This window comes from Channa argus, chromosome 20 (genome assembly GCF_033026475.1).
Source record: "Channa argus isolate prfri chromosome 20, Channa argus male v1.0, whole genome shotgun sequence".
NCBI classification, from domain to species: domain Eukaryota; kingdom Metazoa; phylum Chordata; class Actinopteri; order Anabantiformes; family Channidae; genus Channa; species Channa argus.
Window position 1 is genome coordinate 6,476,507 of NC_090216.1, and position 13,732 is coordinate 6,490,238.

Sequence of the window (13,732 nt, forward strand, 5' to 3'; positions counted from 1 at the left end):
TAATGTAAAAACTTGCTGACTTCTTAACTCTTTACAGTTTAATGAAATTGTAGCATATATTTGAACTCCTTAGGAACTGCAACACCTGACACACTGTACACACAGAATCACAGCAGCTAGTCAAACTAATCTGTGGCCGGCGTTCACCTGCAAAACTATTGCTTCATTGGGCAGCATTTTTTCTTTTTTAAGACCAAGCAGTCTGTAATTGATCAGTCAATTTAAAAGGCAAGACACCTATGATCTAATAAAGTTTTATTTTCTTAGAAATGGCCAGTTTCCTGTTTTTTTTTCCTTTCTATGAAAGTATACCCCTTTTTGAATTTCAACTAGCATCTACATAATGGTTATTGAATACTTCACAATATATTAAGTCTAGATGTTATGGTACATGCATACGATTCAGGCTGCATGAAGAGCCACAGTCACCACGATACACGGGGAGAGAAGGGGGAGGGGGGAACGACGGGAGGAGGGGGCCTGCAGATTGACTCATCAGTTCCAGTTTAAGGAGCTCTAACACCTCCTATTGAAACCCTCTCCACAATACACCGACTGCATCAACATTTTAAACATATATACACACACACACACACACACACACATTCACACACACGCATACAACTTTCACTGTACAACACACACACACACACATTCACACACACTCCTTTTTACAAGTGTGGAGCCCCTCCACCTGCCACTTAAGCTAATATACTGGAGAGGGTTATTAGTGTTTAAACCATATTCTCTTTCACAGAAAGAACTTCACCACTGGGACAATAGAGTTTCTGCAGTTTGCCTGGGTGTCAGGGTGGGAGGAGGGATGCTAACCAAAGAAAAATAATAATTATAATAATATATAATAAAATAAAAGGACATTCAAATACAGTCAGCTTTTTGCTTGAAAATACAAAACTACATGAGAAAGCATTGAAATAAAATCCATTGATCAGAACATTTAAAAAAAGCCCAAGTGCTCCATCACACACACAACATTGCTTTTTACCCACACACACACACACACACAAACACACACACACACACACACACAACAGAGCAACATCTGCCCATCCATTGCCTAGTTACAACTGCCTGGGCAGCCAATGGGGGTGGCAGCTGCGAGGAAGCAGGAAGTCTCATGAGAGCAGTTCTTGGGAAGTAGAAGAAGATGTAGTGGGCCGGGAGCAAGGATTAACACAGTGGGGATCTTTGCTGCCAGTGGGACGCAGGACATCGTCGACAGCCCATCTGCGCTGCCCTTCTCTTCCCATCTTCTCTGTCTATCGACTGCAATAAGAAATACTCCAGTGAGGAATCTCTTGTGGCCTTTCTGTCTGTCTACCCTCAGCTCCACTGTTCCCTCTTGTGGAGTCTGCCTTGACTGCAGCGAGTCCAACTGCAGTGGGCAGGAAGCTGCTTCCTCTGCAGCTTCTTTCACTTTGATCCCACCTGAGAGCGCCGCAATCACAGAGTCTCTCTGGGTCCTTATGGCTGCAACTGAATGTGTGTGTATGTAAGTGTGTGCGCGTAAGTGTGTATTTGGCTGTGTGCATTGAATGTGTTTGTATGTTTATGTAAGAGAATGTAACTCGACCGGATGCCTTCAGTTATGTTGAAGCGTGTTAGACTCAATGGGCGGTGCTGAGTCATACAGAGTGTCTGTGTCATGTGTGGGTTCTCCGGCCAGTGTGCACGGGTTGGACAAAGTCCCTGCTCCACAGTCACAGAAAAACCTGAGAACAGATACCACAGATTGAGAACCAGTCTCTTCACTTAAGGGAAAAAAAAAAAAAGGTCGAAAATCATGTATATTAAAAGAAAGAAAGAAAGGAAGAAGAAAAAAAGGTTATAAAATGTTTTGGTTTTCAGATGGAAAAAAACCCAATATACTACATAATTAAAACCTGAATTCTTATAAAAACAGAACTACAGGACTCTTACCGATCGTGCCGTATAAACTCTACATCATGCCCTTGGTGGCATTTTTTGATGCAGTTTACACAGATAGCATTCCTATCTGTTGTATTACAAGTGTGACATCTGCAGAGACAAAACATTTACAAAGCACAATGAGATGACTTCAAGTTAAAATTTTCTAAATTGCCTTTTTGCAAAATACCGTTACAACTAACAGTTTCATTATTGATTAGCCTGCCAAAAGTCTATTTTTGTAACTGAAATGTCACATTTTTTGTGAAAGACCCATTATAATTTCATAATTTCCTAAACTTAAGTGACATCTTCGAAATTCTGTTTGAACAGCTCAAAACAACAAAAAGATTCCAGATATGCAAATAATAAACCCTAACATAAAAACCCTCACAAATGCAAACTCAAACTAGCACTATTGATTTCCGTTAGCTGCTATAATTGTAGATAAATTAACTGTTAATCCACTAATCATTAATTTGTCTAATTAAATGTGTAAGACTTCTTCTGAACTTTATATCTGATGCTTTTTACCTGTAGAAGTCATGCATGGGGTAACTAGTGTAGCTGGAGATCTTGTAGAGACACTGTCCCCTGCTGACTGCTTTCTCAATGGCATCCTGATTGTTCAAAATCTTATTATCTGAGCGATAGAAAAGAAAACATGATCAGGAAAGGGATGTTAAAGAGCAGACAGAACAGCTTATGACTGGCTGAAGTTTTCTAACCAACAGGTGTTGGGTACCTTTCATTGTAACATTGACTCCTGAGGCCAGAAACAGGCCTCCAAAGCGATTGTTAAAGATCTGGTTGCCCTCCAGTGTGGCTGTGGCATGGTTAGTGATTTCAATACCTGGATAAGAAAAGTCTGTCATCAGCACCATAATGCAGCATCAAACTGAGATGTTATGTGTGCTTCTTTTAGCATTGATCTGAAAAGTGCACCTGCAGCAAAGCCATCAAAAATGCGGTTCTTGCGGAGAATTGGATGGCTGTTAGTGCTGATCAAAACACCGGCCTGTGCATTCCTGAAGATGTCGTTCTCTTCCAACAGACCTACATAGAAAAATATTTTACAAGGCAAACTACATATTCAGAAAGCTGAAAAGTACTAACATGTTTCAGATAAGTATCTGCCAAAAAGAAAATTCAGAGGCTAGGTTTAGTGTTTCTGAATTATGTGGCTGTTTGTTTCGTTTAGGTATAGTACCTCTGCCGCCATTGAAGATGCAGATGCCTCCATCTCTACCATCATGAATCTTATTTCTTCTCAGTGTGGGGTTGCTGTCTGTCTTGATCCAAACCCCAGCCATGGCATTGTCGAAGATCTCATTGTCTTCGATGAAGCCAAGACCTGTTACGATAAGCAGCAGGATTAGACAAAGAAGTTCATATGCAACACATGCTGTACAAAAAAAAAAAAAGAAAGAAAAAAAAGGAAGCTAAAAACTAAAATACAAACCTGAGTTGTAAACTAAAATCCCTCCATTCTGGCCTCCCCATATTTTGTTGCGCCTGATCTTTGGGTTGCTCCCCGTTCTGTCAAGATTCAATAAGAGTTGTATAAGTGTGTCATAAGAAAATTAGGAATAAAAGTTCATGTGCTGCAGCTTTTATGTAGAATCAGTGAATATCCAGCTGAAAAGGGCAATATTTACCTTATTTGTACACCAGAGTACATGTGATTATAGATGTCATTGTCTTCCAACACACCATGCCCATTGTCATAGAAATATACACCAACCTAAAAAGAAAGATATAACACTCAGCACAAGCAAATGTCATTAGCGTGTTAAAATGTCACATCAAGTATGTTGCATCTATATAGACTGAAACTACACAGCAATTTTAAGTACTGTAAAATATTAGCACAAAAAACAACTAGAGACCTCAATTATTGCACCATTTACAACTGGCAAAGGATTTAAATGCTCAATTTTGCAAACAATAATGATGAAGAATGTTTAAAAGTGTTTACATTTACATAAATGAGGTAACTCAGGAACTAATTATAGTCTCACTATAATTCCCTCTGAGGGGTTTATACTAATTTCTAACATCCTACAATCTTGTCTCCCTGTTTCCAATAATAACCCAATTAATAAAGCACCTGAGTAAAAGTGCATGTACTTGGTTTAGTACACATCCTCTCATCTCTTCAAAAGATAATTACAAGCTTGCCTGGGTTATCTACTTTGATGTTTTTACATGCCAAGGCATTTTAATAAGAATGCTAATTAAAGCAAGATGGAAAAACAGTAGGGATGGTACAATTATTTCACTTTTTTCTATAATACTCCTCTGCAGTAAATCACAACAAAGCATAAGTTAGTTAAGTCAACTTATCACTGACATCTAAATGTTAGATTATAGATTGCTATTTATCACTTTATTAAAGCTGGATCTGACAAGGCAGTTTAGGTAAAAATAGTTTTGAACATCAGTTACAGTATATATACATTCTGTTTTGCCTTATTTACACCTAATATAAGATGGGTCTTAGCATGTCCAAACTTTATCTCTTTTACCTGTTTGCCACTGTGGATGCGGTTCTTGCGGAGGACAGGAGTGCTACCTGTGGTCACCCACACCCCGGCCAACGTGTTACTGTAAACCTCATTCTCCTCGATCACACCCTGTCCTTTCTCATGCTGCAACACAAAGCAGGATCAGCTTTAAAAACTTTTGAATCTTGTTTACATTTCAACCAAACACACTAGGACATTTTCCATCTGTTAGCAAACTAACCACATAGATGCCTCCATGCTGTCCATCGTGGATCTTGTTGTGCCGTACGATGGGGCAGCTGTTGGTTCGGATCTGGATTCCGGCCAAGGCATTACCATAGATATCATTATTCTCTATCAAACCCCGACCGTCACCAAATATGTACACCCCTCCTTGGTTACCGTTAAATATAGCATTTCCCCTGGATATAAAACAAAAGAACAGTCAGTCTAGGAATAAAATGTGCATATGAACAGAATATGAAGCTGGTTGGGAAATTAATTGCCAATAAAACCATATATATATATATTTAAAAGGTTAGCCATGTTAAATAGGTGTTTTGTCCTCACCGTATCGTGGGGTCACTGTTGGATGTGATCCACACACCAGCAAAATTATTAGCATAAATTTTGTTCTCTATAAACTGCCCCCGCCCCTTCTCGTGGACATAGATGCCTCCCGTTTGGCCATGGTGGATCTCACAACGCACAACTGTGGGGTTGGCATAGGCCTTCACCTCAAAGCCCGCTATACGGTTTCGATGGATGTTACAGTTCTCAAAATAACCCTGGAACAGACAAGACGACAACTTAGATGGACAGTGAAGCTTCTACAAATAAAACACTATGTGATAGCTAAGGAGTTGTTACCATGCCGTGATCAAAGGTGAAGACTCCAACATCTCGTCCGTGATGAATGTGGTTACGTCTAATGATGGGATTACCATGGTTCTTCACCCAAATACCTGCTAGTGCATTGTTGCTGATTTCATTGTCTTCATAAATGCCCTGGGGGAAAAAAGAAGAAGCAAAACTTCAATTTAGAACAAAGCCTGTGCTGTAGATTTGTAGATTTATGGCAAACTATGATTGTTACTGTTAATGGGAAACTATTATATTTTACCTGTGCATGGTCTGTAATGTAGAGTCCTACATTCTCACAGTCACTGATGTTGCAGTGTTTGATGGTTGGACATGCTCCCTGGCCACTTACACACACAGCTGAACCTACTGAATAAAGTGGGGGGGAAGTTACACAACAGTAGGGACACAAGTAACTTATATTACTAAGTAACTTACAGTCTAGAGGTAATCAATTTAAAATATTAGACAAATAACACCAAGCAATTTATCAGAAGTTACATGCAGAAACATTTTGAACTGGATATTTTCCAAACCTAAATCGTTATAAAAATTGTCAGTGAAGAATTTTCTGCTAATTGAAATAATTCAAACATGTTATTTACTAGTGGCCAGCTAATAAATATAAATAACTGTCCTAGAGAGCAAATATATTTTTTTTAAAGTTCAAAATTGTTCTGTGAGACACATAACGTTTTGATGAACACGACATATTGAACAAGATGCTTTTTTTTTTTTGTTCTTTTGGCTCATCCCAGGAGTGGTCACCACAGCTACAAATAAAACTGTGCGGCAGAAAAGCAGTTTTTATGCCCTTCCTGGCGCAAACGGGCTTCCCCACAGCTGGGGATGGGAATGGGCTGTTTGGGGGGGGACTGGATATCGAACCACTGACCCTGTGGTTCGTGGACAACTGCCTTACCAACTGAGCTAAACCTGCCCCTTCATATTGAAGATCTAAAATAATGCACTTAATGATTGCCTGGAGGTGATAAAAACTAACTATATATGGAGGAGTATGCACAGTTTGAAAGAACACTATAATAAAAGTAGTCTTGAAAAAAAATAAAAAGGTAAAAAGCTAATAAAGCAAGGCTACTTGGTTATTAGCCCAAGACACAAATGACAAAAGAATCCTGTCATCCTAGGTTGCAGGATAATGAGGAACACACTAATCTCTCAATGATACACCACAGTTAGGGAGGAGAACAGTAGCTCTAAAGAGATTAAATGAACAATACCAGTACAACATCATGCTACTTTTGTCAACTACTACTATGTGTCAACATAATTCACATTCAACTCAGAACAGGTATTTTATCTAATGTATTTCATAACAATTGTGATTGTGTGTGTGTGTGTGTGGGGGGGGGGGGGGGTACCTGTGCACGTGGACCGAATGGTGCAGTGGTCAATGTTGGGACTGCAGTTCACTGTAATCTCCAGACAGTGGTGGGCGTTGTGGTGCTGCGCTGACTTATCGTCAGGATTAAACTGAGAAGTGAAGAGCAGAAGAGGTCAGAGTGGTTATGATTACTGAAAATACATCAAGCTTTCATCCACCCACCACATCCACATTGGACTCTCCCTACTTGAGATTGAATTATTATTATTAAAAACAACACCAACAACAATAATATTTGGAGCTGATTGCATGATATAATTCTAAAACACAGATTAAAAAAAACAATTTGATTCACTAGTTCTGATTTCTTTGCAACTAAATTAACATGCTTACAAGCTTTTCTCATACACACTGTTTTTGTATAACTCCATCACTTGTCCCTTGTCTGACATTTATATCATGGCAGTTATTTCATAATTAACAGCTCATCAGCAAATCAGGCTAAACATTTTTAAATTGTTTTCAAACATTTTTATAAAAACGCCTCTTCACAATGCTCAAAAACTTCTGAGATTCAATTGCCAGTACACCACACACACACTCGTGTTTTTTTAATCAGGAGCTCCTGGGCATCATTACAAAGCGTGTGTTTCACTCATTTGGGATTCTTGCTTACTTCCAGCATGTTCTCTTTAAGCCACACAAAAACCCAGAAGTCTCCATTAGGTAAATAATGTTATCCTCAACTGTATTATAAATAATAAATTAAGGGGTAGGTTAGATTTTTTTCCTTTGTGACTACATTTATTAAGAGTAACGGGAGTACTCCTAACATTTGTTTGAAAAGTGAAAAGAAAAGGAATGCCTGTGCTTACTTTGATGGTCATATATCCCACGTAGGCATCCTCTGAGCCCTCCATGAACACAAATGTTGAGTCTCTAGTATTCTCTATCACCACCTTATCTGCTACTTTACCAGGTGCTGAAGGGAAAAGATGAGAACAATCGTCAACACTCTTGTACATAGGGACATAAATGCAACATTTTAAGATATCACTGCATGGATCACAAGCATAAAGGTTTAAAGAGATTTATAGTTGAGGGGAAACGCTTACCTGCACCAATCATAGTAATGGGGGACTCTATATAAATCCACTCGTCAGTATAAATGCCAGAGTGAACAAAGATTAGGCCATCAAAGTGGGCCTCTTGTACCCCCCCCAGTGCATCCTCAATGGTGTCATAATACTGCAAGAGAAGGGCACAAACACTTCCAGGCACAATATACAAACACATAATTGATCAGAAGACAATATGGACAAACAATCAGTGGTTTACATTTCCAGTGGTTTGCATAAATGGGTGTTGTGAAACTCTTAAAATATAAGGTTTTCACTTACCAGCATATTCTCTCTGCCTTTGTATCTACCAGGGTTACTGTAGAAATGCTCAGCAAACCCTGGTTTTACATGGGCACCTTTGTACTGCAACACAGAAAACATTAAGGTCAACAATTGTTGCTGGAAATCACATCCAACATTAACATCAAATTATCTTGGCTTAAATAAGTTTTTTTGACAAGACATTAACAAAGAGGAGTGTGCTAACCAAGAAAGTGTCATGAAAACTAACAGTGTACTACCACACACTGGCCACTGCATATGTCTAAAAGTGAAATGCAAAAAAAAATGAGAACTTTACAACCTTTAGAGGCCTAAATAAAGATACATTTATAATTATTAGAAATTATTAGCAGAGTCTTTTTACTACTTATCAGAGATATTACATTTTAGATGTGTGGTGTGGGAGCTGCAAAGACTTTGCATTTCTTATTTCCTTAACAACCATAACAAGCAGTTGAAATCAGAAGAATGACTGCAAAAACTTAGGAATAAAGTGATCCAAAGCAAAAAAAAAAATAATTAATTTGTTCTCACTTGAAATTTGCTTCAAAAAGATCAACTGCTTTCAGCTTGTTCCTTCAGGGGTCGCCACAGCGGAACGTGTTCCGCACGTTGATTCAGCATGAGTTTTTTTTTTTTTTTTAAACGCCGGATGCCCTTTCTGCCGCAACCCTCCCATATTTCGGGCTCAGGACTGGCACCTAGGTGGCCCTTGGTGTCTTGGTGGGGCAACACCTGGTGGCCATCTGCATCCCAACCCAATGCTCTACCACTGAGCCACCAGGCCCCCTTTGAAATTTGCGTATAGCATTCTAATTACTAAAACCTAAAACATTTGCCTCGTATTAACATTGTCTTAAATCCTCATGCTAAGTCTGCACTGACTCATTAAACACTGACAAATCCCCCAAAACATCCTAACATCCACAACCTGATACACAATTGCTTTAGATCAGCATAGTGATGACATTAACATTTTATACTGATCTTTCTGGATTTACTGAATGTTTAGCAGTCAAAGACAAGAAACAGAAGGAAAGGTTTGGCTGGCTATTTGTCATAAACTAGTCAAAATCTCCCAGAGACAAAACATGTTATGGAACAACATTGAACCAATTCTGATAAAGGAGCTCGTTTTGCATAAGAAAATCAATTAAAACACCAGAATAAAAAGCTAATTAAACTAAGACAATAGTAAATGATAAAAGCACTTTCAACACAATATTTAAATGGGTCAGTATTAGATATGTCAATATTATACATATGCAGATATCACAAAATCTATAACAGGATTATTATCAATTTTCCATTTAACTGCTGCTCATAAGAGTTACTCAACCAAATACATATAAAGTACTTGTCTAGATTTTAGGTTCTGTAATAGCCACTCTTTCATCTGTATATGAACATATAATTTCAAAAACAAAAAGACAGACCTAGATTTGCATACTAATGTCCAATAAGTGTGCACAATGTTTACATGCACTTCTTTTCCCCGGATTGTGGGTGACGAGTTTTATAGCAGTAATATGACTTCACATAATGACATGTTACGCACAGAAAAAATGTAAAGAGATTAAAAAGAAGTCGCTTATGCAAAAAAATACTGAAGCCCCTCCAAGAGCTCTTTATTCACAGAAAGACAAAAAACATCGAAAAATGATTTCTTGCAACTTACCAGCTGTTGAAAACTCTCCTTCCAGGGGTTTGGGTGTTCATGCTCCTCAGGACTAACCTGGTAAAATGTGCCTGGCTCAGGGTGCATCATGGGACGTGTATACTCAAACACATCCATATATAGTCGTTTCCTAGATGGGTAAATATCACATACACAGAATTTGAGTTTCGGGTCTTTAAATGATGTGTTTTTCTAAACAGGAATGGAGCAGATCCCATTATTGTAGCAGCACTGACCATAGGATGGGGTCATTGGCTAGCTGGCTGAATCTCTTACAGACACAAGCTGCCTGACATAGGTCCTGTTCCAGCAAGTAGGAAAAGATCTTCAAAACAACCTCATCTGGAAGTTTCTGCTGCAGATATTGCTCTGCTGGGGCTGCTAAAACACACAAATACACACTCACAGTGTAAGCGTAAGAAGAAATACATCAATTCAAGAACATTAAACTGTAGACTCGTCATTGAATGGACTGCAAAATAATAAGGTTTACTACAAGACACAGGAAAAAAATAAAATAAAATCCATAACAGGCTCAACTACAAAGCCAACACGTTCCTTGCCCGACTCCGGAGATTTAACACACACCTGGCAGGTCGTGGCTCTTACCGGACACTCGTGCCCGCTTGGCTCGATGGCCAAAGGCCTCTGTTGATGAAGTGGAAGCTCCCTGTAAATTTGGAAAAGTAAGATATTAACTTCCTGCCAAGACTCAATGAACTTATTCATTTACCGAGTTGTCACAAAAATCCTTGCTCCTTCACAGAAGAACACAATCAGCAATTCACTGTCACTGTCTGTGCACAGGAAAAAAATACTGTGGAACACACAATGAAAAAATGCACATTATTATTTATTATTTTTTTCTTTCTAACCTCCATTGGGCCCTTGCTGGGACAGGCAGAGGCGGTGGCTGAGGCAGCAGCGGTTCTCTTGGGAAGCAGGGTCTTGCGTCGAAGCTGGTAGGGACTGTTTTGAGCTCCTGGACCGGACTCCTCAATAGCCATCTCTGCTGCGGCTGCTGCAGGAGCCTCCTCATCTGGAAACAAGGGCAAGACAAGACTTCCTATGCACACATCACTTAATAAAAGATGCAACTTCAATGGACAAAGCTGCACAATTAAGCAATACATGCAATTAAAAAACGAAGAAACCTAGTCATCCCTCTTTCACTCAATTACACACCTAATATTTATATCTGCAGCAAACACTGATGCTTTTATTCTCTTCACCATTAACGGGACAATGGTGTACATTCAGCTCACATGCTGTATGCACACTGCGCAGGCTAACAGACTGGGCAAAAACTGGTATGGCAGACAAAGGTTAGTGATTGATATGCGCCCCATCACCAGTCTTTCGCGTAGTCATACCCAAGTGATATCGGACAATGTGCATTTGTCTGTGTCCTATATTAAAGAAAATTAGCCTCATCTTTTATGGGGCTGTCAATTAAGGGCCGCAGATTAAGTCGATCAGACGTGTGGCTAATGGCTAAAAACTGAACTGCGTAGCTGACAAGTCTGCGGCGTAAACAAATCGATCTACGGCTCGCAGGCACCGTGAACAAGGAAGATGATACGGGTTCAAACTGCTCGTTACGGTGCCGTTAAACTACTGCCCCAAGCACACAAAATGGACACTGTGAAACTACCCGTAGCATCTATCACAGCTGATCTGTGTGGCCTCTCGTAGCTGGGACGGCTAGCTAGCATTGCCCCCATTCGCTGCTAATGTTTTTGTTAACGTTACACCCCAAAAATGGCAGTCCAAAGACGCCACAGATTTACACCCTCGGAATCGATAGTGACAGCTGGGAATGCAACGGCCGAGCAGACGCGAAGACTTGTGTTAGAGCATGTGAAGTCGATCCCCTTGCCTGCAGCTGAGATTACCTGAATGTAAGCTGTTAATGTTGACCGTATAGCTACATACGCATTACGTTAGGCGAAGACAACCCCCAACCTCCACCTAAATGGTAAGCTAGCTAGCGGTGTTAGCTAGCCCCAATCACTCAAGCCAAACAAAGCGCGGCCTGGCCTAAGCCACAGAGCAAGAAGCCTCGGGTTTTCCTGCTGAACCCGGGGCCTCGCGATGTACAGAACAGGGCCGTGTGTACAAACGGGGGTTTTGTAAAGGCTGTTACCCCTGACAGGGCTTTGTCATAAACCATTAGCTGGCGTAGCCTGGCTTACCTCTATCCCCGTTGTTCCGTTCGGGCTGCACCGGGCGCGGCCTCGACACTCGCCTGGGTCTCCTGTTAGTGGCTCTGACGGAGTTCATCAGGGGAGTTGGTTGTTGAAAAATACACTGCTGTCCTCGACCGCCCGCTTCTAAATTTAGCCCTCGTCCCTAACTACCACCCGAACAGTTGTTCCCCAGATAACCCAAACAATTGCGATCAAAAACCCGCTGGTATTTGGGGTGTAATCGCTTTTTTTTTCTCCCTTCCTCCGTGGTGTTACAGCTGCCCCGTATCGTTGCTCGGTGCCAGCTCCGTCTCAGTCTGTAGCAGGAGGAGCCATTAACCCACACGGGAAACAATCGCGAGAAAAAAAATATGAGAATGACCGTGAGACCAATCACATTTGGCGTTTTACGAGCGGCACATTTAACAACCAACCAGGAGCTCTGTATCAGACTACTTGACAAATCTTGTTCTCTGCGTGTGGGTTCGCAATCGGTCAAGCGGCGATTTAATGAATCCACACACACGTCAGTGGACTTATCAAAATAATGTACATGTTGCAGATCCAGTCCTCAGTCTACATATACAGTTCATAACTAGTGTTTATTTTGGTGTAATTTGTGACCACTGGCTAAACAAAAGCGTTTCAGCAAAACTGAAGTTCGCTGTTTCCTAAAGCCACTGACCCTGCATTTGTTTATTTATTTTCAGTGAGCATGGGCGGATCGTGACAATGCGGGCACCAGGGCACCGAGAGGGGAAAGGCCGCTTGTCATAGAGGCGAAACAGACACAAAATAATCGTGGTGTCGTTTGGGATCTCTTGCACCATGTCTCTTTTTGCATCCCCTTCTTGGCTGATTTATGGCTATGTGTGGCTTTGATTTGTATCTCATTGTGGCCCAGTAGGCCCAATAAATAAGTAAAAAGAGAATTGATATTTATAATTTGCTATATTTTGGTTAAACAAATGGCGGATTGGAGAGATAGTCTTGAGTATATATATGTATGTTATGCCATTTTAAAAATTTGAATTACAATTATAATGGCAGAGAAACAAATTGTAAAAATAGAAAAGATAGGTTGTTTAGAATATGACACAGAGATGCATTGTTAGTTGGCTAAATATATTAACATAAATACAAATATTAAAATTTTATTTATGCAATTCAATTTGAAGGGTATGTTAGAGATTCACATTTCAAACATGCAAAAAAATTATTGAAACATGAAAATATAATAATCTTTTTAGTTAAAAAAGAGTGAAAAATGAAAAGCCTTTCAAAGTTTATCATCAAATCCTATTTTAAATGTGAATTAATAATTCACACAAAGCCACAATGAGGCAATATAAATATTATCTGGCAAATGTATCTTGTAGCTTTAAATGTTGTTTTGCACTTGTTTAGTTTAATTAATCTGATTTATTTGGATTTGTTTGTTGATTAATAGCTAAAAAGTGGGGGCACCTGTAGCTCAGTTGGTAAAGGCAGTCGTCCATGGACCACAGGGTCAGTGGCTCAATCCCCAGCCCTGGCAGGACACCGAACCCCCAACAGCCCACTCCCCACCAGCCCAAGCAGGAGACGGTTGCATCAGGAAAAGGCATCTGGCATAAAAACTGTGCCAAATCAACATGCGGGCAATGATCCGCTGTGGTGACCCTGATCTCACAGGATAAACCAAAAGGACAAAAAAATTAGTATCTAAAAAGACCCTACCACACTATTATAAATGTTAACTTTTGTTTTATCATTTCTCTTTAAATCCAACGATTGACCATCATCATTATTTATTTGTCATCACCACTGTTCATCCATTC

At 39.9% G+C, this 13,732-nt stretch overlaps 1 protein-coding gene across 7 annotated transcripts; it reads right to left on the reverse strand.

Annotated features, from left to right (window-relative positions):
* Positions 1-242: 242 nt before the first annotated feature.
* On the reverse strand, positions 243-12,248 carry fbxo11b (F-box protein 11b). Of its 7 annotated transcripts, none has more exons than XM_067488092.1 (22): positions 11,919-12,248; positions 10,599-10,762; positions 10,333-10,393; positions 9,960-10,101; positions 9,724-9,853; positions 8,043-8,126; positions 7,758-7,890; positions 7,518-7,624; positions 6,680-6,791; positions 5,560-5,666; positions 5,307-5,444; positions 5,007-5,224; positions 4,678-4,858; positions 4,458-4,580; positions 3,588-3,673; positions 3,392-3,468; positions 3,140-3,283; positions 2,875-2,985; positions 2,675-2,782; positions 2,464-2,572; positions 1,942-2,040; positions 243-1,772 (listed from the first exon to the last, which is right to left on the reverse strand). In XM_067488092.1, the coding sequence occupies exons 1-22, from the start codon at positions 12,004-12,006 to the stop codon at positions 1,604-1,606; spliced, it is 2,691 nt and encodes an 896-aa protein (XP_067344193.1). In that variant the 5' UTR covers positions 12,007-12,248; the 3' UTR covers positions 243-1,603. The 7 variants fall into 7 exon arrangements, with proteins under 7 accessions (XP_067344193.1, XP_067344192.1, XP_067344190.1 ...); XM_067488091.1 differs by having other exon boundaries at positions 9,960-10,104; XM_067488089.1 differs by having other exon boundaries at positions 10,312-10,393.
* Between the last annotated feature and the right edge of the window lie 1,484 nt (positions 12,249-13,732).